This window comes from Enhydra lutris, unplaced genomic scaffold (genome assembly GCF_002288905.1).
Source record: "Enhydra lutris kenyoni isolate GAN:26980312 unplaced genomic scaffold, ASM228890v2 scaffoldscaffold13, whole genome shotgun sequence".
NCBI lineage: Eukaryota > Metazoa > Chordata > Mammalia > Carnivora > Mustelidae > Enhydra > Enhydra lutris.
In genome coordinates, this window is record NW_019154097.1 from 13,651,191 (window position 1) to 13,676,561 (window position 25,371).

Here is a 25,371-nt window from a genome sequence, read left to right on the forward strand (position 1 = left end):
GTCTGTGTCTTTTGTACTTGAAATTCAGTTTTACTGGGTATAAATAAATTGGATCATACTTTGTATCTTTGAGGATTTTAAAATGTTACTCCATTTCTTATGTCATAAAGCATTGCTGTGAGAAAGTTTGGTGATCACTTTATTTTCTTTCCCTTATAAGTAACATATTCTTCTAGATGCCCAAAATAATTTTTTTCCTATTAAGGCCTACTAATGTAAATAAAATAAGTCTTGATGTTGGTCCTTCTGGGTCAATATTTTTAGGTATGTGGTATGTTCTTTTTAGTAGGTACTTTTTGTTCGTTTGTTTTTAATTGAGAACAAGTTATTTTAGTATTTGTACTCTTCAAGACTTTTATGGTTGGTATATGGTTCTTTGTCTTTCTTCAGTGACTTTTTAAATCTCTTTTTTAAACTTTAAAATGTTTCCCCTTCTGTTTCTTTCAAGGTATTGTTATGTTTATTTCTCTTTGTTTTCATTCTAGTTCGGTTTTCATTACTGAAGTGATTTCTTTTTCTTTAAAGAAATTTTTTTTTTCCTGAGAATTGTATCTTCAGTTCTCAGTTTTTCTAATTCAGATGTATGTTGTTGTTCTTTTATATGTTGTATCACTTTTCTTAATGTCTTTAGCTTATTTTGAACAGTAGGTTGGAATTTTGATCTTTTTGGTGGACACATTTTCCTGAATGCTTTCATTGTCTGTAGGGATTTATTCTGCCTTTTTTTTTTTTAATAAATTTTTGTGGGATTTGACCTTGATATCTTTCTTTTGGTCATTTTAGGTCGAATTAGGTTTCTTAAACTTTTAGGGTAAGGTGGAATTCAGGAAAGATGTTATGACTTCATAGAGCTAACTCCTGCTTCTGTTGTTTTTATAGTGTTCAGAAGATGAGGACCAGAACTTTCTCAGTTTTCCTGTGTCTCTTTCCCCTTAATCCAGTTTGGTCTGAACCTTCCATTTCTTCTATTGCTCTGTACTGCTCAGTTTTGATTGTATACTAGTGTTTTCTTCACGTGGGGCTTGTTCTGGGAGACAGCTTGGGTGGATCCATTTTGAAAGTGCATGGGGACTAAACTGCTTTAACCCCTTAGACCTTTTTACTATGGGCCCTTTGTCTCACCTGGTATTGGAGAATGCCAGAGTCTCTCCCAGTTCAGCTGTTATTATTGTTTCCAAATTGGCCTCTTGTACTTTCCGTGAATACTCATTTGCTATTTTGGAGTTGTTTTGTTCTTAGGTCCATTAGTTTCCACCTTGTTGCTTTCTTCCTTCCAAAAGGTAGAGGTCTTGTGGGTATCTGTGAATTGTCTCTGCGCTTTTGCCTTTTGGGGTTTGAAGGGATACCTTGTCACATAATTTTAAGTGTTTTGGATGGGATTTGGTTTTGCTTTCTAGTTGCCCTTTTTTTATGTTGGGATTTGAAGAGATCAAAGTCTGTGCAGCCAGAGCTGCCACCATTTTCCCTAAAGCCTTGCCATTAGTTTCTGTATCCCTTGTATGCTACTATTCCGCTGCCTGCTCGATCCCATCTCATTTCTTCCTTTCTCAGAGGTAACCATTACTCTTAATTTTGTGATTATCCATTCCTTTACTTTTCTGTGTAGTTTTAGCATATGTTTATATCCCTAAGCAATACAGTTTTTCAATGTATATATGGTATTGTGTGTATATATTTTTCTGTAACTTGCTGTTTTTGGTCAGTCTGTGTTCTTGAGATTCAGTCTTATTGTGTATGGTTGTAATTTTATTTTCACTTACAGCATACTAGAATGAATTGTCATAATTTATTCATTATTCTGTTGGCAGAGTTGTTTCTAGTTATTTTTCTATTGCAAACAGTGTTGCTAAGAACATTCTTGTATATACTTACTGGTGTACATGAGCAAGATTTTCTCTTGGTATTTGCTTAAGAGTAGATTTACGGAGTTATAGAGGAAGTGATTTTTAAACTATGCTATGTAATGCCAAATCATTTCTCAAAGTGGTTAACTAATTGACACTTCCATTGTATTGGATCCAACCTAAGAACTGGACCTTACCAATAACTTTCTTTTCCCCTGTCCCACTTCTCTGTACTTTTCCTGCAGATAATCTCTTTCCTGTTTGTGTTTATTCCTACCTTTCTAAAAAAAGAAGGCATAATAATATATATCATATATATTATATGTACGTATATATATTCATATGTATAATCTGTAATCATATATATAAAATAATATATATGAATATCTACACAATAAGTTTTTAGTTTTATTTATTTTTGCCCCTATTTTAAAATGGAGTATTACACTGTATATGGTTTTCTGGGATGTGTTTTTTTTTTTTTTTTTTTAATTTATTTGAGAGAGAGAGAGGAGTGGGGTGGTGGGTGTAGGGGCAGAGTTAGAAGCAGACTCCCTCCGGCGCAGGGAGCCTGATGCGGGGCTTGATCCCAGCACCCTGGGATTACAACCTGAACCAAAGACAGAACTTGGCCCACTGAGCCACCCAGGGACCCCAGGACTTGTTATTTTCAGTCAAAATTATGTTAGTAAGATTCAGTTGTGTCTTTGTAAGTTCTTGTAGTACCTTCCTTCTTATGCTCTATAATTTATTAATACCTATATTTTATTTATTCTGTTGATGATCATTGTTACTGGTTACAAAACAATAATAATAGCAACCACTGATAGAGTATTCACTATGTCCTAAACATTTTTTTAAGTGTTTTATATGTATTATCTCCCTTAAACCTTATAAGAACTGTGTGAGGTAGGTACTATTTTATTTTCATTTAGCAGATGATATAACTGAGCAAGATGGGTTAAGTAACTTGCCTAAGGTAATACAGATATCTTATACTAGTTGGGGCCGGGATTCAAATCTAGTCTGTCTATAGTTGGCTCTTATGTAGTGTGTTGTTTTGGATTCTGGAAATACAGGTAATATTTCTGTCCTCTCAGATCTTTAAATATAAAATAATGATACTTGTTCAAAGACACAGTGTATTTTACTATTTTTAAGGTTTTAATGTTGAGAAAAAATTTATAATCTTTATTTGATTGTAATTTGAGAGATAAAATTATGTTTGGAATGTACTTCAAACTCTAGCAAGCTAAACTACGGACTCTGAATGCACTGATTGGGAAGGCCATCTTTATTTAGTACAATAGTTCATAGTGCTCACATGTGGATATTAGCACCATCTACTGGCAACGGCAAACAATAGCTTGGTGTGTCACAGTATAGTATTGTTTGGAAGACAGTGTACACCTTCATAGGATTTTTCTTTTTGAAAACTGTTCCTGGAGAAATTAGTATTTTGTAATTTTTCTGTGTACTGGGTTTTATGCCGCACTTTGGTTTCCTTAAACTTCCAAGTATCAACTATTAAATACTGCACATTTGCATACTTCGAGACTGTATTGCTTTGAGGAAAAGTTCAAGAAAAAGTATAGCTTTATAGGTCTGTCATCCTTCAGTAGTCTTTTTCAAAGCATACATAAAATACATGAACTTATTAATTTACTAGAGTAATAGGAGGAAGAGCAAAGTTATCATATTGGACTAATATGAAGTATATTTAATTTGTCATTCTGCTTTGGCTTAGTTAAGTAATACTGTCTTTTGGAGTCAGAGGAGTAGAATTAATAATGGAGTGAAAATAAGGGTTCTCTGATAACTGTGGGAAGCTTTTCTCTGCTCAGTTCTTGGTATTAACCTAAATTTTACTTTCATCTTTCCTCCTTAAACTGGTTTAGCTTTCATTTGTCAGTGGCCTGGTATCTTGTTTGTATCCTGTTTTAGACTAACTTCTATATTTTGAACTTTTCTTTGCTTTTTATTTCTCTCTTTTAACCTATGTGACTTAAAAATGTATGAGAAATCATTTGCCTTCTCTATTTCTTGTCTGATATTTTCCATTTTTTCTTCTTTTCCAATATGTTTTCTTCAGACACTTTACAAGTTAAAGTTGCCTTAGATGTGATGATTTTAGTAAGAAGAGAAATATAATCTTTATAAAAGGAGGGACATGGTGACTGCTTAATGAGTGTTGGTTGAGTGGTTCATTATGGAAATTTTAAAAAGCTAACTTATATTATAGAGCAAGAATGACTCTGTAGGGAGCCATTGGTCTGATATGTTTATTTGTGAATCTACTGAGAACAATACACAATTGTTTTTTTATTGCCCTGTGGCTATTTAACACTTGAAATGAGAATTGTTTTCTGTTTAAAATGTTAGCTTATTATTGGTATACTTTAGCAATATCTGATTAAATAAGATAAAGGCTTGTTTATTTAAAAATAGCAATAAAAAATTTTAGACTGTATGTCACATTGTCACATAGTTGAATTTAAAAAGTCAAAGTTCCTAATAGTTTAGGTTTTTAACTAATGTTAAAGATAGTCTTGGTGTAGGAAATGAAAATGGGGTCATTATGCTGTATTTGTTAAGTTTTTGTTGTTTCTTTGAGTATTTTACTTTTGAGCATTCATTACTGCTAAAGGGAAACCTAATTCCCCTTCCTTAATCTGATCTATGGTAGATACCAAAGCATTTTTATTACATTTAAAAATATTTTAAAAAATTGCTTACTTTAAGTGTAACTCCTCCCCCCCAATACTTAGTCGACTACCTTATTCTGTATTTAAAGAGAAAGGTGTATAGGAGGCTCTCAAAAATATATGAACATGTAAAATTTTTAAATGATATGAGTTTTCAAAATGCTTTTTATTACTGTCAGATAATTTATTCCTTTCTCTCAGACTCTTTAATTATCAACTGATTCTTTGATTTGATATATTTTGTCTCCTGATTAACTGCTAATATTGCTTAATTCAGAGCTACTTTTCCTCATGCTGAGTTTTAGATGAGGGGATAACAAAATGAATTATTACTGCCATCTAAGGACTATTATAATTTATTATGAACTTTACACTCTTTATATGTTCTAGAGAAAAATATGTAAAGAGATCTGTTGAGGCAGAAGAACTGATTGTTTTACTTGTACAGAGCCATCAGAATTTAGTCTGAACTGAAAATATTAAAATGAAACTCCCCATGTCGACATACATGGTAGTATTTGGGGGGGACCTTGAAGAATAGGAAGGAATCGGTAAGTGGAGATGAGGAAAGGGTGCTTAAGCCTAAACAAACCATTGCATTTTGCACTGGATCTTTGAAGTAGTATTTTAACAAATAAATTTCATATTCTATGAATACTCTTGGGAATTCTGACTTTATGAATCATGAGTTGCAGTTCTTTTAGAAGACATACTTCTTTCATGTGGTGTATTCTATATCACTCCATTAGAAGATTATGTTCTGCTTTACGCATGAAATTGTCTGCCAGAGTATTTTAGAAATGGGAGAAAAAAAAACTAGTGTGTTTTCCAGTTAATGCAGTTGGTATACTGTTTGAACAGGTGCTTAGAGAAAAAAATTAAGTTTCAAAACATAATTTACCTGGGGAGTGAATTGTTTTTAAACTAGTATCACAATTTAGAGAACATTTTTCATATTCTTTTACCTGTATGTAAAAATATTTTTCCTCAGCACAAATCTGTCTCCTTGAGAGTTATCACCTTTCTGTGTATAGGCCCTAGTTTATGTGTTGCACAAAAGGGCACAGGTAAAGATGTTTGAAAGGGTTAAAATGCAGCTCTTCTCAGCTACTAAGAGCTCTTCTCTAATTCCTTTTTCCAGAGGACAAACACACTCCAGTTAGAGAAGCCCCTATCCTAGAAGTGATTATACATTTGCTTTATTTAGTGAGTGGATTCAGCACTTACCTTCTAGAAGAGTATAGGCACAAATTAGGAACTCAGTAAATATTTTCTGCATATATAGAATATTCAGAAGTCCAATCAAGATGAAATTCCCCTTTGATCCTGTCGTTTGGGCAGATTATTATATATGTCTCTTGTGATTTAGAAAAATTGACTACCCAATCTATGGTTTTCTTGAAGTCAAATTCTTGATTTATATGGGTAATTCAGTTCGTTGTGCTTTGCCAAATTGTTATTGCCAATATGCTGGGTTTTTATTTTTTTATATTGCTCTTGTGATTTAATGGTTTAAAATTCTAACTTATTGGGGCACCTGGGTGGCTCAGTGGGTTAAGCTGCTGCCTTCGGCTCAGGTCATGATCTCAGGGTCCTGGGATCGAGCCCCGCATCGGGCTCTCTGCTCAGCGGGGAGCCTGCTTCCTCCTCTCTCTCTGCCTGCCTCTCTGCCTGCTTGTGATCTCTCTCTGTCAAATAAAAAAATAAAATCTTAAAAAAAAAGTCTAACTTACTCAACTAAATTGAGTGTATGTTAAATATTCATTAAATAATTTGTATCTATATATTAATGCACATTATACTTAATATATTTAACATTTTATTTATAAAATATTTATTAACATACTTTTATTATAAATATTTATACTTTATATATTAAAATATTTAAATTTTAATTTCAGGTATATTATATTTTTTTGCCCATGTGACCTAGTTTCCCAGGGCTATTCTTTCCTACCTGTTCAACTCTTGGCTGCGGGAATGAAGGAAGTGACCAGAACTTGGAAAATAGTAGGTGGAGTCACACACGCTAATAGCTATTACAAAAATGGCTGGATAGTCATGATAGCTATTGGATGGGCTCGAGGTAATGTTAACATTATGTGTTTGTAAATATTCTGTTACTGATATATTACTGCTACTGAAGGATTGTCTAGCAACATTAATAAGGATCACATACTTTAGTAACAGTATTTTTGGAAGAAGGAAGTCTTCTCTTGGCTAATAAAGTTAATTCATAACTAGCACTTTCACTAGTACTAGTCATCAGCCATTATTTTGAGCCTGACTACCTTACAATATAAAATTCTTCTGATTGATTTGATTAGTAACTCAGAACCAGAGAAATTCATAGTTAATTAAGGTATAGTACCACCATAAATAAAATTAGTTGACTTAAGAAATTATGTAAAAGATTATATTAAAATTTGCTCTTTTTTGTATTTTTTTTTCATCCCAAATAACTAGAAGTAGTAAATATGATTGATTATGGGTTCATCTTTACTCTGTATCATGTAGAAATTGAACAAATTTCCGTACTCTCTTATTGTATTGTACTGCATCTAAAACTAGTATCAGGGAATGAAATGATAAAGCAGAAAATTTTAGTTTTCAGGCCTGAAATAAACCTTTAGGAATATCTCTGTTCTTGAGGCTCCTTAACCTATATTTTAACCTTAATTGTGATACGATAGACAGTTGGCAACACTGACCGAAGGGAGGAATTATAATTGTTTCAGTACCATAAGTATACAAGAAAACTATTTTCTTCCTACTCAAAATTATATTGGGATTTTCTTGGGTTGTTTCAAATACTTCCTCCATAAAATTTGGCTAAATATTCTTGTTTTATTTTTAGGTGCAGGTGGTAGCATTATCACGAATTTTGAACAGTTGGTAAAAGGAGGTTGGAAACCAGAAGCTGATGAATGGCTGAAGATGTCCTAGTGAGTTGGTGTAATCTATACTGAGACCAGCTTTTTATACTTAGATCTTACCACATTTTTAATATGGATGCAATGGAGCTTAAAAAAATAGTCATGATAATGGGAGGAGAATCAGGAAACTTACTCTTTCAAAAAGTCTGCTCTCTCAAATGTAGTTTTTAAAATAAATATTGATTCTTTTCTCTGTGGGTTCTTCCCCTTACAAAATAAAACCAAACCAGAGCTCTTGGATTTTTATAGAATCGTGGGAACAGTGTGTATTTATGGAGAAAAAAACTACATAGGAACACACTTCACTGGATGGAAATGAATCAGTTGCAGGTTCTTGACATTTTCATTAATGACTACATTACTCAGATTTCAAATTCACATAGTAGTAAAATGTTAAGCTTATGGGAACAAATCAGTTCGTTATCATAAGACATTGTTGCTTTAAAAATGAGAGTTGAGCTTAATTACACATAAAAATAAGATTAGAGAAGGTAAACCACTCTATAATTGTAGGATGCAGAGACTACCTTTTGCATCCATTTAAGAGAATCTGATCATTAAATGTTATCTAAAGATACTTACTCATTCGTAAATAAGTTCACAGATGTATCCCTGATGCTCCCAAAAATGAAATAGAGAGATGTAATTATTATTTCCACAGCTCAAGAAGGAAAATACTTAGGGAATAGTGGTCATAGTAAACAAGGTAAGGAAAGACTCCATTTAAAAATAAACTCGTTAGAATAGATTAAAAATGAAGTTTAGAAGCAGTCTATGTGATGACGTATATGTTTCTGTGGACCAATAAATTCTAGGAAATTTAACTTAGAAGGAAAGTACCCCTTAAAGTGTGAATGAGGTAGTTTAGAAATAGAACAAATAAGGCTTTGATAAGTTATAAGTAAGGCATTAATGAGATTCAAGGGAAATTTTTCTCATTTTGAGCATATGCCTTGAAATATCTTTCGTAAAACATTTCTTGGGCTCTTATAACCAAAATCAAATTGTTTCTCCTTTGTTCAAAACCTTGGGAATGACTGCCCAGATGGCCTGTAAAATCCTCCCAAGATCTGCCTTTCTTCTATACCCTATTTGCTTTGACTTCATTTCTTACTATTCTTTCTTTTGCTTGTATCCTTGAACAAGCCAGGAAACTTGCACTGTATTCTTGAATAAATCTACCACGTAGTAGATACTCAATAAATATTAGATGAATGGAAGAATTATCAGTTGGTCAGATGAGATTGATCACTGGTTTGTTACGGTATTTTGTGTATGTGTGTATATATAGAAATTTCCATTTATGTATTACCAAATACTTTTGCATAGTAGAGAAAGCCCATATGGTCTTAGAGAATACATATATTGTCATAAACACAATGTTGGTAGAATTATGAATGTTAAAGGTGAGGGCTCAGAAGAAAATGAGGAGCATGATATTGGAAATTGGAGATGTGATATAGTTAATAGTGGGAGAAAACTTAGTTGAGTTGTTTGCTACAATTACATGGAAAGCATAATTTGTGAGCAGTGAACTTGGGTATTTAGCTGAGGAGATTTCAAAGCAGTGTTAAAAGTCTGGACTGGTTTCTCCTTGCTGCTTTTAGTAGAGTGAGAGAGGAAAAGTTGAATTGAGGGAATAACTGCTGAACAAAGAAAACAAGATGACGATTTGGAAAGAACTCAGCCTATACAGATTGCAAAAGATGATTAAATTAGGAGATTCATTTTTAGTAAAGTCTGTTGTGGAGACTTTCTAAGTCTTACTCTAAAGGTAAAGATTAAAGGGTGCGGTTGGAAAACTTTTGCTGTTAAAGAAATTAAGTGTGTAACTCATGGATCCATTCAGCCATCACAGCACAAGCCAGGAATGCACCTGAGATTATCCAGAAAAGATACATGAAGGACCATCTTAACTAATATCATGGATCCCTGTGTCGTATGCTGGAGACTCACAAGGTTTTTGAAAATGTTCTATCAGTAGAAACACTGCTAGCTTTCACTGAAAGGGACAGAAATAAGGTGAAATAAAAGGAGGCTGTCAGACTCCCAAAAATTTATAGGCAGGAAACAGGCTGATAAAACTGCTCAGCTGCAAACGTGTGTTACCCTTCAAAGAAAAGGAAAAATGAATTTTGGCTGGGAGCCATGGGCCTAGAGGTCTGAGGCCAGGCTCACAGGTTAGAGAACAGGTGCAGAGGCCAGAGCCACGAGTGTAGAGGTTGGAGCTGTGGACTCAGAGTATGGAGCCTAATGTCACAGGGGATTATTCCTAGGCCTTGGAACTTTGAAACCTAATGGAATTTGCCCTGCTGGATTTTGAAATTGCATAGGACTAGTGATCTCTTTTTTCCGTCCTTTCCTTTCATTTTCTCCCTTTTGGAATGGAAATGTCTCTGTTACCATATACCTATTCTACTATGGTATTTTGGATGCAGATAAGCTCATTTTCTAGTTTCATCGGAAACTAACATAAGAATATTTTCTAAATGCATCCTGATCTTCCAAACCAGTCTCATGGACATTTTCCTAAATCTCAGTCCTTCTCCAACTCCCTGTATCATTTTATTGTCTGCAGAATCCTTGCTTTTCAGATTCAGTGCCTCTGAATTTATGCTCTAAGGGAGTGCAATCCAAAATGGAATGTGAGTGTGCTAAGAGGAACCCATGATGAGGCACTGTGGTACAGAACCCAAACTTAGAAACAAAGAATAGCAAAATGGCATTGAGATAAGCCTAATTTCTTTTTCTCTTAATCTCATCCTTTTTTTTTTTTTTTAAGATTTTATTTATTTGACAGAGAAAGAGAGATCACAAATAGGCAGAGAGGCAGGCAGAGAGAGAGGGAGAAGCAGGCTCCCCGCCAAGCAGAGAGCCCGATGCCGGGCTCAATCCCAGGACCCTGAGATCATGACCTGAGCTGAAGGCAGAGGCTTAACACACTGAGCCACCCAGGCGCCCCAATCTCATCCTTTAAAAATGTCAATTTGGTGTACATTTTTATAATACAGTTGTACATATATATAATTTATAAATTAATTGATAAATACATATTAGTGTCTTAAAACACTTTTTTTTGGTACCAATAGAGATGCTCAGTTAAAAATTTTAGAGACCACTGTTCTAAAACATGAGTGCTGCCCAGTTAGCTGTTGCACAAGGTCTACACCCGTTGCCCAAAGCTAATCCTGTTTTGAACTCAGTCCTCAGCTTATAATAAATAAATAGGTAATTTTTCATGAAATGAAATTTGTCATATTTTGCAATGTGGCATTCTAAGAGTTTATCATTTATCTTTTCTAGTTGTAAGCACAAAGCTAGATAATGATCTGTTGCTAAGATATACTTTAAATGTGTGGCAAATGTATAATATGAAAGTTATGTTTTTTGTAGATTAACATCTTACTATAGACGTTAAAATTTCAGTATTAATTTCCTAAGATACTAGCGAACACTAATATTCTGTGCTGGAATTAGCAAAGTAATGTGCTAGATCTGGCTTATACTGTTATATGAGACCTGATTGTATCTGTCTCTTCTTCCACTCTGCATAGCAGACTGAAATTTATTGTGGTGGGAGTATTTAAACCATGGAAATGTGAAAATACTATAAATCAGGGCTTTCTTTTCCTTTTCCCACCTAACTGAAGGGGCTTGTTGTGTATGATAATGACTAATCTTTTTTCAAGTCCTACTGTGGAACATGGGACTTTCAAATCTTTGTGAAAAATTATTATAAGGTCAAATGCGTTTCAGAAATACTGTATTTAGAAATGAACTCTTATCAGAGAATCATCATATATGTATGAACATTCTAAGATCTCTGGTATTTTATTAGAGTGAAATTATACTTTATATAGCTTAGCACTTCTAAAATTTTATAAGTATATTTATGTAACTCATTTTTGTCTATTAATAACTCATTAAATTAATATTTTCCAGAGTATTCTTTGAGAAATGTAGAGATGGATCATGTTTGTTACTTACTGACTTATAATGTGTTTTATTTTCAGCCCTGCCAAGGTAACCCTACTGGGGTCAGTTATCTTCACTTTCCAGCACACGAAGCATCTGGCAGTATCAAGGCATAACCTTATGTTCCTTTATACCATGTTTCTTGTGGCCACAAAGGTAAGAATTCAAAGTAGCTGTAAATCAGTATTCTAAATTCTGTACGACCAGAATTCTGCATACTTTGCAAGTAACAGGAACATATATTTTTTAATATTATTACAGTCTAAAAAGGTAAATTTTGGGTTATTTATTCAGTGCATCCATGAGCTTCTGAAACATAGCTCTTCTTTGATTCCTCATTTGACTTATGCCGGGCTATCAAGAAAGATTTGCAGATAGTCTAATAGTATATTGGACACCAGAGAGTAGTGGAAATAGCTCTAGCTGATCAGAGACTTCAGACAGTATTGTCTCATTTGTAAAATTAGGTACTTGGCGTAGATATTCTCTGAGGTTCCTTTAAGCTTTAACATTACAAAATTTTATAGTAGGACATACTTGTGCTTAGTCTCTTGTATTATTACTGCCTTGTTGGAAGCTTTATTCTGTCTTGAAGATAGAAGATAGTGTGGTGTAAGATCACAGGTTTTGGAGACAGGTAGTCTTAAGTTTAAATCCTAGCTTTGCTGAATAAGGCACGTCATTTTTAATGTCTCTGAATCCTGATTTCCTCATCTTCATTGTATGATTGTTGAGAGGATTGGAGATAGTGCATATCCTTCTATCACTGTGACATATCTTATGAATTCTATTTGCATCATGAGGCTAATTCTGATTATTGTTATTCTTACCATTATTAGATATTGTTCGCTATTCAAAAGTAGATGGTTGGTTTTAAAATAAGATTATTATTTAAGTGTAGAGGAATTCTATAGGTATTTTTGGTTAAAAATTTACCCATGGAATTCTTAAAAGGAAAACATTATGTATTATATAAATTTTATATCTTAGAGTCAAGTTGTTACAGGGGTCATTTCTTTTTGTTTCAGTAGTCTCTACAGTGGAGGTGATCTGTGGCTGTATTTTAAGTACTGCAGATATCTGAGGCAGTTTCTGTCATATGTGTCCTTCTCTTCCAGTCCTCACATTTTGAGCTATATGTATTTTTTGTAACAGCTTATTGAGATATATGTTACATACCATAAAATTCATCCATTTAAGTGTACATTTCAATGTTTTGTTTTTGTGTAGTCACAGAATTGTGCGGCTGTCACCATAATCAGTATTAAAACATTTTCAGCATTCCAAAAAAACCCATCGTGCCCATTAGCAGTCTCACATTTTCCCTCAGGCCCCCCAACTGTGGGCAACCACTGTTCTACTCTCTAGTGTTTTTGTTTATAAATTTGCCTGTTCTAAGATTTCGTGTAATTGGTATCATAAATACGTGGCTTTGTGACATGTTTCTTTCATTCTGTGTAATGTTTTTGAGGTTCATCCATGGTATAGTATGTATCAGTATGTTACTCCTTTTTTATTGCCAAATAATTATCCATCATATGGATATACCACATATTGTTTATCCATCATTTGATGGATATTTGGGTTGTTTTATATTTTGGTTAGTAGGAATAATGAGCCATGAGCATTATTGCACTTTTTTTTAATGTGGATATGTATTTCATTTCTTTTGGGTATGTGATGTAGAAATGGACTAGGTAATCATAATTCTGTGTTTTGCCTTTGGGGAACTAACAGACTGTTTTCCATGGTGGTTTCATCATTTTACATTCCTACCAGTAGTATATGAAAATTCTCATTTCGTATACCATCATCAACTCTTGTCTTTTTTATTAGAGCCATTCTAGTGGGGGTGAAGGAGCATCTCATTGTGATTTTGACTTACATTTCCCTGATGACTGATGATGTTGAGCATCTTTTCATAAGCTTCTTTGTAGATCTTCTTTGGAAAAATGTCTCTTCAGATTACTTGCCCATTTTTAATTGTTTCCATTTGTCTTTTTAATGTTGAGTTGTAAGAATTCCTCATATATTTTGCATCCTAGACCCTTACTAGATTTCTGATTCGCAGATGTTTTTTCCCATTCTGTGGATTGTCTTTCACTTCCTTGGTCATGTTTTAGAAGCACTGATTTCTAAAATTTTGATGAAGTCCAGTTTACCTACTTTCTCTTTTGTTGTCTATGCTTTTGCTGTCATATCTAAGAAACTATTGCTAAATCTAAGGTTAAAAAGATTACCTCTGTTTTCTTCTATGAGTTTTAAAGTTTTAGTTCTAATATTTAGCTCTATGATCTATTTTGAGTTAATTTTTGAGTATGGTATGAGGAAGGATTCAATTCAACTTCATTCTTTTACATTCTGTGGATATGTATTTTAACATACATATTCATTACATTCATTATTTTACATGCATATTCATTACATTCATATTCAGGTTCTACGGATATCTTGTCATCCTAGTATTATGTGTTGAAAGGACTATTCTTTCCCTCATTGAATTGTCTTGGCACCCTTGCTGAAAATCAGCTGTAAATGTGAGGGGATTTTTTTTTCTCCCTCACTTTTCTTCTCTTCATCTATTTGCTCACCATTCTACTCATACCATACTGTCTTAATTCATTTAGCTTCATACTTAGTTTTGAAATTGAGAAGTGTGAATCCTCTGAATTTATTCTTCCTAAGGATTGTTTTGGCCATTCTGGGTCACTTGGATCTCCATATAAATTTTAGGTTTAATGTCATAATTTCTGCAAACAAGGCCTGCTCATATTTTCTTAGAGATTGCATTGAATCTGTAAGGAAGTTTGGGAGTATTATCACCCTAACACTGTTAAGGCTATCAATCTGTCAGCAAAGATGTCTTTCTATTTATTAGGTCTTTTTTTTTTTTTTAAATGTTTAATTTTTAGTTAACATATAATGTTAGCCCCAGGAGTACAGGTTAGTGAATCACCAGGTTTACACACTTAACAGCACTCACCATAGCACATACCTTCCCCAATGTCCATAAGCCAACCACCCTCTCCCTATACCTGCCTCCCAGCAACCCTCGGTTTGTTTTGTGAGATTAAGAGTCTCTTATGGTTTGTCTCCCTCCTGATCCCATCTTGTTTCATTTTTTCCTTCCCTACCCCCCAAAACCTTACTTTGCCTCTTAACTTCCTCATATCAGGGAGATCATATGATAATTGCCTTTCTCTGATTGACTTATTTTGCTCAGCATAATACCTTCTAGTTCCGTCCAGGTCACAAATGGCAAGATTTCATTTCTTTTGATGGCTGCATAGTATTCCATTGTATATATATGCCACATCTTCTTTATCCATTCATCTGTTGATGGACATCTAGGTTCTTTCCATAGTTTGGCTATTGTAGACATTGCTGCTATAAACATTCAGGTGCATGTGCACCTTCGAATCACTACCTTTGTATCTTTAGGGTAAAATACCCAGTAGTGTGATTGCTGGGTCATAGGGTAGCTCTATTTTCAACTTTTTGAGGAACCTCCATGCTGTTTTCCAGAGTGGCTGCACCAGCTTGTATTCCCACCAACAGTGTAGGAGGGTTCCCCTTTCTCTGCATCCTCACCAACATCTGTTGTTTCCTGACTTGTTAATTTTAGTCATTCTTACTGGTGTGAGGTGGTATCTCACTGTGGTTTTGATTTGTATTTCCTTGATGCCAAGTGATCTGGAGCACTTTTTCATGTGTCTGTTGGCCATCTGGATGTCTTCTTTGCAGAAATGTCTGTTCATGTCCTCTTCCCATTTCTTGATTGGATTGTTTGTTCTTTGGGTGTTGAGTTTGATAAGTTCTTTATAGATTATAGCCCTTTATAGCCCTTTATCTGATACATCATTTGTGAATATCTTCTCCCATTCTGTCAGTTGTCTTTTGGTTTTGTTGACTGTTTCCTTTGCTGTGCAAAAGCTTTAGATCTTGATAAAGTCCCAATAGTTCATTTTTGCCCTTGCTTCCCTTGCCTTTGGCGATGTTTCTAGGAAGAATTTGCTGCGGCTGAGGTCAGATGCCGCCTGTGTTCTCCTCAAAGATTTTGATGGATTCCTTTCTCACATTGAGGTCTTTCATCCATTTTGAGTCTATTTTTGTGTGTGGTGCAAGGAAATGGTCCAGTTTTATTCTTCTGTATGTGGCTGTCCAATTTTCCCAACACCGTTTGTTGAAGAGGCTGTCTTTTTTCCATAGGACATTCTTTCCTGGTTTGTCAAAGATTAGTTGAACATAGAGTTGCGGGTCCGGTTCTGGGCTCTCTATTCTGTTCCACTGATCTATGTGTCTGTTTTTGTGCCAGTACCGTACTGTCTTGATGATGGCAGCTTTGTAATAGAGCTTGAAGTCTGGAATTGTGGTGCCAACAACTTTCGCTTTCTTTTTCAACATTCCTCTGGCTACTCAAGGTCTTTTCTGGTTCCATATAAATTTTAGGATTATTTGTTCCATTTCTTTGAAAAAAAAAAAGGATGGGATTTTGATAGGGATTGCATTAAATGTGTAGATTGCTTTAGGTAGCATAGCCATTTTCATAATAGTTGTTCTTCCAATCCATGAGCATGGAACATTTTCCCATTTCTTTGTGTCTTCCTCAGTTTCTTTCATGGGTACTTTACAGTTTTCTGAGTACAGATTCTTTCCCTCTTTGGTTAGGTTTATTCCTAGGTATCTTATGGTTTTGCGTGCAATTGTAAATGGCATTAACTGCTTAATTTCTCTTTCTTCTGTCTTGCTGTTGGTGTATAGAAATGCAACTGATTTCTGTGCATTGATTTTATATCCTGACACTTTACTGAATTCCTGTACAAGTTCTAACAAATTTGGAGTGGAGTCTCTTGGGTTTTCCACATATAGTATCGTATCATCTGAAAAGAGTGATAGTTTGACTTCTTCTTTGCTGATTTGGATGCCTTTAATTTCTTTTTGTTGTCTGATTGCTGAGGCTAGGACTTCTAGTACTATGTTGAATAGCAGTGGTGATGATGGACATCCCTGCCATGTTCCTGACCTTAGCGGAAAAGCTTTCAGTTTTTCTCCATTGAGAATGATATTTGTGGTGGGTTTTTCATAGATGGCTTTGATGATATTGAGTTATGTGCCCTCTATCCCTACACTTTGAAGAGTTTGATCAGGAAGGGATGCTGTACTTTGTCAAATGCTTTTTCAGCATCTGTTGGAGTATCATATGGTTCTTGTTCTTTCTTTTCTTAATGTATTGTATCACATTGATTTGCGGATGTTGAACCAACCTTGCAGCCCAGGAATAAATCCCACTTGGTCGTGGTGAATAATCCTTTTAATGTGCTGTTGGATCCTATTGGCTAGTATTTTGGTGACAATTTTTGCACCTGTGTTCATCAAGGATATTGGTCTGTAAATCTCTTTTTTTTGAAGGGGTCTTTGTCTGGTTTTGGGATCAAGGTAATGCTGGCCTCATAAAATGAGTTTGGAAATTTACCTTCCATTTCTATTTCTTGGAACAGTTTCAGAAGAACAGTTATTAATTCTTATTTAAATATTTGATAGGATTCCCCTTGGAAGCCGTCTAACCCTGGGCGCTTGGGAGATTTTTGATGACTACTTCAGTCTCCTTACTGGTTATGGTTCTGGTTTTCAATTTCATCCTGGTTCAGTTGTGGTAGTTTCTGTCTCTAGGAATGCATCCATTTCTTCCAGATTGTCATATTTGCTGGCGAATAGTTGCTCATAATATGTTCTTAAATGGTTTGTATTTCTTTGGTGTTGGTTGTGAGCTCCCTTCTTTCATTCATGATTTTATTTATTTGGGTCTTTTCTCTTTTCTTTCATTCATGATTTTATTTATTTGGGTCCTTTTCTCTTTCTTTTTGATAAGTCTGGCCAGGGGTTTATCAATCTTATTACTTCTTCTCAAAGAACCAGCTCCTAGTTTCATTGATTTGTTCTATTGTTTTTTTGGTTTCTATTTCATTGATTTTTGCTCTGATCTTTATTATTTCTCTTCTCCTACTGGGCTTAGGCTTTCTTTGCTGTTCTTTCTCTAGCTCCTTTAGGGGTAGGGTTAGGTTGTGTATTTGAGACCTTTCTTGTTTCTTGAGAAAGGCTTGTATTGCTATATATTTTCCTTTTTTTTTTTTTTAAAGATTTTATTTATTTATTTGACAGAGAGAGAGAGATCATAAGTAGGTAGACAGGCAGGCAGAGAGAGAGAGAGAGGAGAAAGCAGGCTCCCTGCCAAGCAGAGAGGCTGATGCAGGACTCGATCCCAGGACCCTGAGATCATGACCTGAGCCGAAGGCAGAGGCTTAACCCACTTAGCCACCCAGGCGCCCTCCTTTTGTTTTTTTTAAATCTGATCTTATACGCTGTGTCTTTTGACTGGGGCATTTAGCCCATTTATATTCGGAGTAACTATAGAAAGATATGAATTTAGTGTGATTTTATTACCTGTAAGGTGACTCTTACTGTATATTTTCTCTGTTCCTTTCGGGTCTATGTATCTGTAGGCTCTCTCTTTGCTTAGAGGCCCCCTTTCAATATTTCCTGTAAAACTGCTTCGGTGTTTATAAACTCTTTTAGTTTTTGTTTGTCCTGAAAGCTTTTTATCTCTCCTTCTATTTTTAGTGATAACCTAGCTGGATATAGTATTCTTGGCTGCATGTTTTTCTCATTTAGTGCTCTGAATATATCATGCCAGTTCTTTCTGGCCTGCCAGGTCTCTGTGGATAAGTCTGCTGCCAATCTGATAATTTTACCATTGTATGTTACAAACTTCTTGTCCCGAAGTTCAGGGTTTCAGGGTTTCAGGGTTTTCTCTTTGTCACTAAGACTTGTAAGTTTTACTATTAGATGATGGGGTGTGGACCTATTCTTACTGATTTTGAGGGGGGTTTTCTGTGCCTCCTGGATTTTGATGCTTGTTCCCTTTGCCATATTAGGGAAATTCTCTACAATAATTTGCTCCAATATACCCTCTCTCTTTCTTCTTCTTCTGGAATCCCAATTATTCTAATATTGTTTTGTCTTATGGTATCACTTCTCTCTCAAATTCTCCCCTTGTGGTCCAGTAGTTGTTTGTCTCTCTTTTGCTCAGCTTATTTATTCTCTGTCATTTGGTCTTCTATATCACTAATTCTCTCTTCTGTCTCATTTATCTTAGCAGTAAGAGCCTCTATTTTTGATTGTACGTCATTAATGGCTTTTTTGATTTCAGCTTGGTTAGATTTTAGTTCTTTTATTTTTCCAGAAAGGGCTTTTATTTCCCCATACAGAGTTTCTCTAATATCTTCTATGCCTTTTTTGAGCTCAGCTAGCACCTTGAGAATCATCATTCTGAACTCTAGATCTGATATGTTACAATGTCCGTATTGATTAGGTCCCTAGCCTTTGGTACTGCCTCTCATTTTTTTTTTTTTTTTTTTTTTTGTGGTGAGTTTTTCTGCCTTGTCATTTTATCCAGATAAGAATATATGAACGAGAGAATAAAATACTAAAAGGCTAGCCAAGACCCCGAAAAATGTGCGTTAACCAAATCAGAAGAGACCCCAAATCAGGGGAGAGGAAAGGGGGTAAAAAGAAGTTAAAAAAAGAAATTTAAAAAAAAGAGAAAGAAAAGAGAAAATAGATATGTTAGATTGGTGAGTAGAACAGAGCCACCCACTTGATTTTGGGAGTATTTTGGTCTCCTAGAAGAAACTACCTCCCAAAATTTTAAAGAAAGAAAAACATATATATATATACAAAAATAAGGGTAAACACGATTAAGGGATGGAATCTGATGGTAAAGATGAAAATTAAAAAAAAAATCTAAAAAAGGAGTTGATAAGTTGGTTGGGAAAAGAAAGAAAAAGAAAGTGGAGAGAATTTGCTCAGGCTAGAGACTAGAGCAAACCCTGTGCTAGATTTAGGGTGTATTTTGATCTATTAGAAGAATTTGTATCCCAAAAGTTTTTTAGAAGAAAAAACCTTATGTGTTTACACAAGATAAAGTTAGATACAATGAAGGATAAAATATGACTATAATAATAAAGGTTCAAAAAGATTTTTTTAAGAAAGGTGTTGTTAAGATAAACTAGATAAAAAACGTTAAAAGAGGAAAGAGTAAAAGTTAAAAAAATTAGAATAAGAAAAAATTTTTAAAAATTTAATTAACTTTGCAAGACTAAAGGATCATGGGGAGAAAACCATAAATTCCATGCTTTGCTTTCTCCTCCTCTGGAATTCCGCTGTTCTCCTTGATCAGTGAGCTTGATCTTGGCTGGATGTTCTTGCTGATCTTCTGGGGGAGGGGCATATTATAGTGAATCTCAAGTGTCTTTGCCCGAAGCGGAATTGCACTCCCCTTGCCAGGGGCTGGGCTAAGTAATCTACTCTGGTTTGCTCGGGAGCTTTTGTTCCCTGAACGGTTTCTGTAGCGCTCTGGAGGATGGGAATGAAAATGGCGTCCTCCCAATTTCCGGCCCAGAGGCGTCTAGAGCTCGGGGCCCCACGCCTCAGTGCACCCTCAGAAGAAAGCACTCAATTACTCCCATCTCCCTGGTCTCCACCTGTGCTCCAAGCTCACCGGGCCTGTGATGGAGTGTTTCTGTCTCTGGCGCACAGCCTCATTTGGAGTCTCCAAACCCAGTAGATCCCTGCAGCTCTTCCAGGGGGGTCTCCCCAGATCTGCCACTTGTGGGGTCCCTGCTCAAAGAACAGTGGCTTGACTGTGCCACGGATCACAATTTAAGGTAACCCCAAGCTAAGAGCTCACTCCTCTGCTCTGTCTCTGTAGCCGGCTTCCCCACTCTAATACCTGCAAGCTCTGCTATACTCAGACACCCCCATCCTTCTGTGACCCTTCGGGACCTGAGACCACACTGTCCCCATGAGGGCTCCACCCCTGCTTAGCCTCTGGAGTGATGTCCCTCAGTGGAGCAGACTTCTAAAAGTTCTGATTTTGTGTTCCATTGCTCTGCCGCCTGCTGGGAGCCAGCCCCTCCCCACAGTCTTATCTTCCCGTCGCTTCGGATTCACTTCTCCTTAGGCCCTACTTTTCAGAAAGTGGTCGATTTTCTGCTTCTAGAATTGCTGTTCTTCTTCTCTTCCATCTCCTGTTGGATTTGTAGGTGTTTGGAATGGTTTGATACCTATCTAGCTGATCTCATGCTACCTGATGTCATCTCAGCCTCCTACTCCTCCGCCATCTTGACTCCTCTCCCTTTTTATTAGGTCTTTTAAAATATTTTTTCATAATGTTTTCAGTGTATGAGTTGTACACTCCTTTTGTTAAATTTCTTCCTATTGTTTTTAATGCAGTAGTAAATGTAGTTGCTTTTTAGTTTTCCAGGTTGTACATTGTAAATGTGTAGAAATAAAATTGCTTTTGATCTTGTATTCTTTAATCTTGCAAATAAACTTGTTTGTTAGCCCTAATAGGTTTTGTGGGTTTTTTTGGTGTGGATTCTTTAGGATTTTATATATTTAAGATCATGTTAACCTCAGATAGAGATGGTATTACTTCTTTTTTTTTTTTTTTTTTTTTTAAGATTTATTTATTTGAGGCGGGGAGAGAGGCAGAGGGAGAAGGAGTGGGAAAGAGAGAATCCTCAGGCAGGCTTGCAGCTGAGTACAGAGCCAGAGGCAGGGCTTGATCCTAGGATCTGAGCCAAAGTCAAGAGTTGGCTGCTTAACTGACTGAACCACCTAGGAGCCCCTGCTTCTTTTTTTCCAATCTGCATGTTTTCTATCTAATTTTCTTGTGTAGTTGCTCTGGCTAGACAGTCTAATACAGTGTTTAGTAGAAATAGAATGAACATCCTTGTCTTTTTCCTGGATCTTAAGGTGAAGCCATTTAGTCTTTTTTTTTTATAGTTTTTTAATTTTTTATAAACATATAATGTATTATTAGCCCCAGGGGTACCGGTCTGTGAATTGCCAGGTTTACACACTTCACAGCACTCACCATAGCACGTATCCTCTCCAATGTCCATAACCCCACCACCCTCCCCTCCCCCTGGCAACCCTCAGTTGCCATTTAGTCTTTCACTATTAAGTATGATATTAACTGTGGGTCTTTCATTGATGCCCTTTATCAGATTGAGGAAGTTAGTTCCCTTCTATTCCTTACTTGTTGAGTGTTTTCATCCTGAAAGAGTGTTGGGAACTATATAATTTCTGAGATTTTCTAACTTTAAAAAAAATGAACATGTATTATGGGCTTATTAGTAAACCAGTATCTTGAACTTTTTAATTACAAGCATCAGTTTTTGTTGAAGGCTTAATTTGTTCAATAAAAATGAGTTTTTCTTACAATAATTGTGGGACATAAAGTTCTTTAATATAAAACCTAAATTTAAATACCATATTGCAATGTGATAATAACATATAGTATTGAACTTGTCTCATAATATTTCCTAGCATTTTCCTAATTATCCACCAATTTCTAAATAGAATGTGCATTTTAACCCATATTTTTGCCTAAATTCCATTTAGATTTATATCGATTTTTAAATGGCTTTTCATTTGCTTTTGAGTAGCTACTGTAGTTTTTCATTTCTTAGATATAAAAAAATGAATTGATAGAATATATAGGGAAAAATTTGGCAGTAATTATTTATTTTTCTTTGCTCTTTTATTGTGTTGTTTGTATAGTCAGGAAATGTGCAATCTGTTTTGGATAATAATCTAATGTTTTGGCATATAGAGAGATGCTAATAAATATGATTTCTCTTTTCAAAGAGAATAACTCCACAAAAGTAAAACAAACACATAGAATGCTATAATACAAGTATTTAAATTGTGTGTTCTGTAAGAGAAACAGAAAGTAAATTTTCCCTACCATTGCTCAATCTGTAGTGTATCTTTTGATATCTCAACCCACTAGCAGCCACTCTGTGATAGGCCACAGGAAGTTTCTCTCTTGACATATGCAGGCTAGCCCTAAGCCAAGGACTTGTGGCACCATCCCATATAGATGTCTGAAGTCTCCTCCGCCCCCCCGCCCCGTGCTTACCCATTTTCCTCCCATTTGATACCCTGCCCTGCAGATCCAAGTCTGTTTAGCTTCACTGAGTTCAGTCTCTGCCATGTCAGTTTCACTTCAAGCTTTCTGCTTGAGAACTGTCCTGAGGCAGAAGTGAGGTACATGTATGGATCACTTCATCAGTTACTCTCTTTTAATGATCAGTCTTATACTCTCTGTTGTCAGATCGTAAAAGTACTTACCTCTTTTTTTGGTCAGGTTTACGGTTTTTATGCCTGGAGTCTAGAACCAGTTATTCTGTCATCAAGGATCTATTTGATCCGTCTTGTCAGAGGTTTTTGTATATTGTCAGTCTTTTCAGAGGACCAATTTTTGGTTTTGTTGTTCCTCTCAATCATACTGTTTTACATTGCTGTGTCTCACGTCACAAGTTTTCACGTATGTGCTTTTACTGTCATTCAGTTTAAATTCCTTTTTTTTTTTTTTTTAAGATTTATCCGTTTATCCGAGAGCAAGCGAGCATGCAAGCAAGTATGGGGAGAGGTAGAGGGAGAGGATAAGATACACTTCAGCAGATTCCTCGCTGAGCAAGGAGCCCGATGCAGGGCTCAATTCCAAGACCCTGAGATCATGACTTGAACCAAAACTTACAGACACTTAACTGACTGTGTCACTCGGGTGCCCCAGTTTAAATTCCTCTTAACTTACAATTAGAATTTCTTCTTTCACCAAAAATGTTTAAGAGTGTGTTTTAAAATTTCAGAAATTAAAAAAAATCTTTTAAACTTTTAAAATCTTTTCTTTAACTGCATTATAGATGGTATATGTGGTCCGTTTGTTATTCTTGTGTTTGTTGAGACTTCATTTCCTTACAATATTGATGAGATTTTATAATTATTTATATATATGAAAAGTAAGTATATTCTTTATTTTGGAGGTATAATAAGGAGCCTGCATATATCTATACATATGCTTGCTTTTTCATTATGTTTCAAATATATAGCAACTAATATTTTCCATGTCTGATCTATTAATTTTCTTTCTTCCTGAGAGAAATGTGTTAAACTTCTTCCTCCTCCTCTTCTTGTCTCTTTCCCTCTCTCTTACCTTCCTTTCCTTTCTTCCATAGCCCAAGCAAACTGAATATTTAGTGATATTCAGCCCTTTTAGGGTCCTCATTTCATTCAAGGAGAACTTAGTTCTACTTTGCCAGCTTTCACAAGTCATTAATGTTTGTTAAAAACCAAGTCTCACAGTAAAGAAATAGGTGCCAGTTAAGACTGTTGATGTAGGGAAAAGCACATGGGCTTTGGAGGGACATGTGAAATCCAGGTTTCACAATTTTGAGCAAGTCATTTATGTTTCTTAAGCTAGAGTTATACATATTCTAAGGGATCTATGGCTTTTTGGGGCAGTAACTGTACAAAGTCACATTATAAATGTGATATATTATGTATCATTGGTTGATCTCAGTGTCAATTATTATAAACATTTTTAAGTTAAACAGGAATATATTATGGGATAGAATTCAAAAGTCATTTTTTAAGATGAGATAAAATCTGTCGTTTTATATTTGGCATGCCTTTGTTTTGAGCCCGGCCAGGTTCACTTTTTCTTTCACAAGAGATGATTAGAGAAAAGTTTGAGAGGCATGGATTATCTTTTGGCTCCTTGGTATAAGGAGTTATGGTGAAATAGTGTTATTGTGAAATAAAACACAGGGAGACTTGAGTGGTTAAGAGTGATTAAAACTGAAAAGAAGCTGTTGGATTTTGAAATGAAGAGGTATTTGGTGACCTTGGTAAAAGCAGTTTCAGTGGACTAGTAGAGAATAGAAAAATGATTATAATAGACTGAGGTGAATAAGAGGAATTGAAGACAAAGCATATAAACTATTTTAAAGGGATTTGGAGAGAGTATATATAGAAGTAGCTTGGGAGAGCAGTTTGCCAATATCTGACAAAGCTGAAGAGTCACATATCTTGTGACCTGTTCATTCCTTTACTAGGTATAACCTACAGCAATAGGTCTCCCAGTGTGTGTTATAGAGCCCAACTTCATCAGTATCTCTGTTAGAAAATGTTTTAGCAAAGTAGCATTTTTTTTCTTTCAGATCCGTCTAATACCCAAGCCACCAACTCATTTTTTTGTGTACTCTGATTTCTCATCCTTATTATATGTGGTCTTTTATTCAGGGTGTCAGATCTGAAAACATTGGGCTAAAGGATCTTATAGAGAAAATAATCTGACTGATTGACAGTACGTTTTCCAGAAATACAAAGGATGACTTCAAAGGGCTGTTACATTTATCAAAAACTTAGGAACAAGCTCTTTAAAAAAAATTTTAAAAACCCAACTTACTAAATTTTCATACAATAAAATATACTCACTCTAAGATTACATTTTGATGAGTTTGACAAATTTATGTACATGCATAATCATCACAATCAAGATACAGAGTATGTCTGTTACTTCAGAAAGGTTTTTGTGTATTACTCCAGTTAATCCCAACTATTGCTTGTAGCTCCAGGGTACCACTTACGCAGTTTCTGTCACTATAGATTAATCTTTTTTCAAGTTTCATATAAACGGAATCATAAACTATATATCTTTTGTGTCTGGCTTCTTTTGTTGGGCATAATGTGTTTTTTTAAGATTTTATTTGAGAGCACAAACTCGAGTAGGGAGGAGGGGCAGAGGGACAGGCAGACTCCCCGCTTAGTGGGGAGCCCAATTGCTTGTAGCTCCAGGGTACCACTTACGCAGTTTCTGTCACTATAGATTAATCTTTTTTCAAGTTTCATATAAACGGAATCATAAACTATATATCTTTTGTGTCTGGCTTCTTTTGTTGGGCATAATGTGTTTTTTTAAGATTTTATTTGAGAGCACAAACTCGAGTAGGGAGGAGGGGCAGAGGGACAGGCAGACTCCCCGCTTAGTGGGGAGCCCAA

General features: G+C 35.4%; 1 protein-coding gene across 1 annotated transcript in view; it reads left to right on the forward strand.

Annotated features, from left to right (window-relative positions):
- The window catches only part of LOC111146223 (transmembrane protein 38B), a 57,839-nt gene that overhangs the window by 19,631 nt on the left and 12,837 nt on the right, over positions 1 to 25,371 (forward strand). The window contains exons 3-5 of the mRNA XM_022501677.1: positions 6,451 to 6,635; positions 7,407 to 7,494; positions 11,499 to 11,616. Of these exons, the coding sequence (XP_022357385.1) occupies positions 6,451 to 6,635; positions 7,407 to 7,494; positions 11,499 to 11,616 (391 nt within the window). The remainder of the gene's footprint in view (positions 1 to 6,450; positions 6,636 to 7,406; positions 7,495 to 11,498; positions 11,617 to 25,371) is intronic.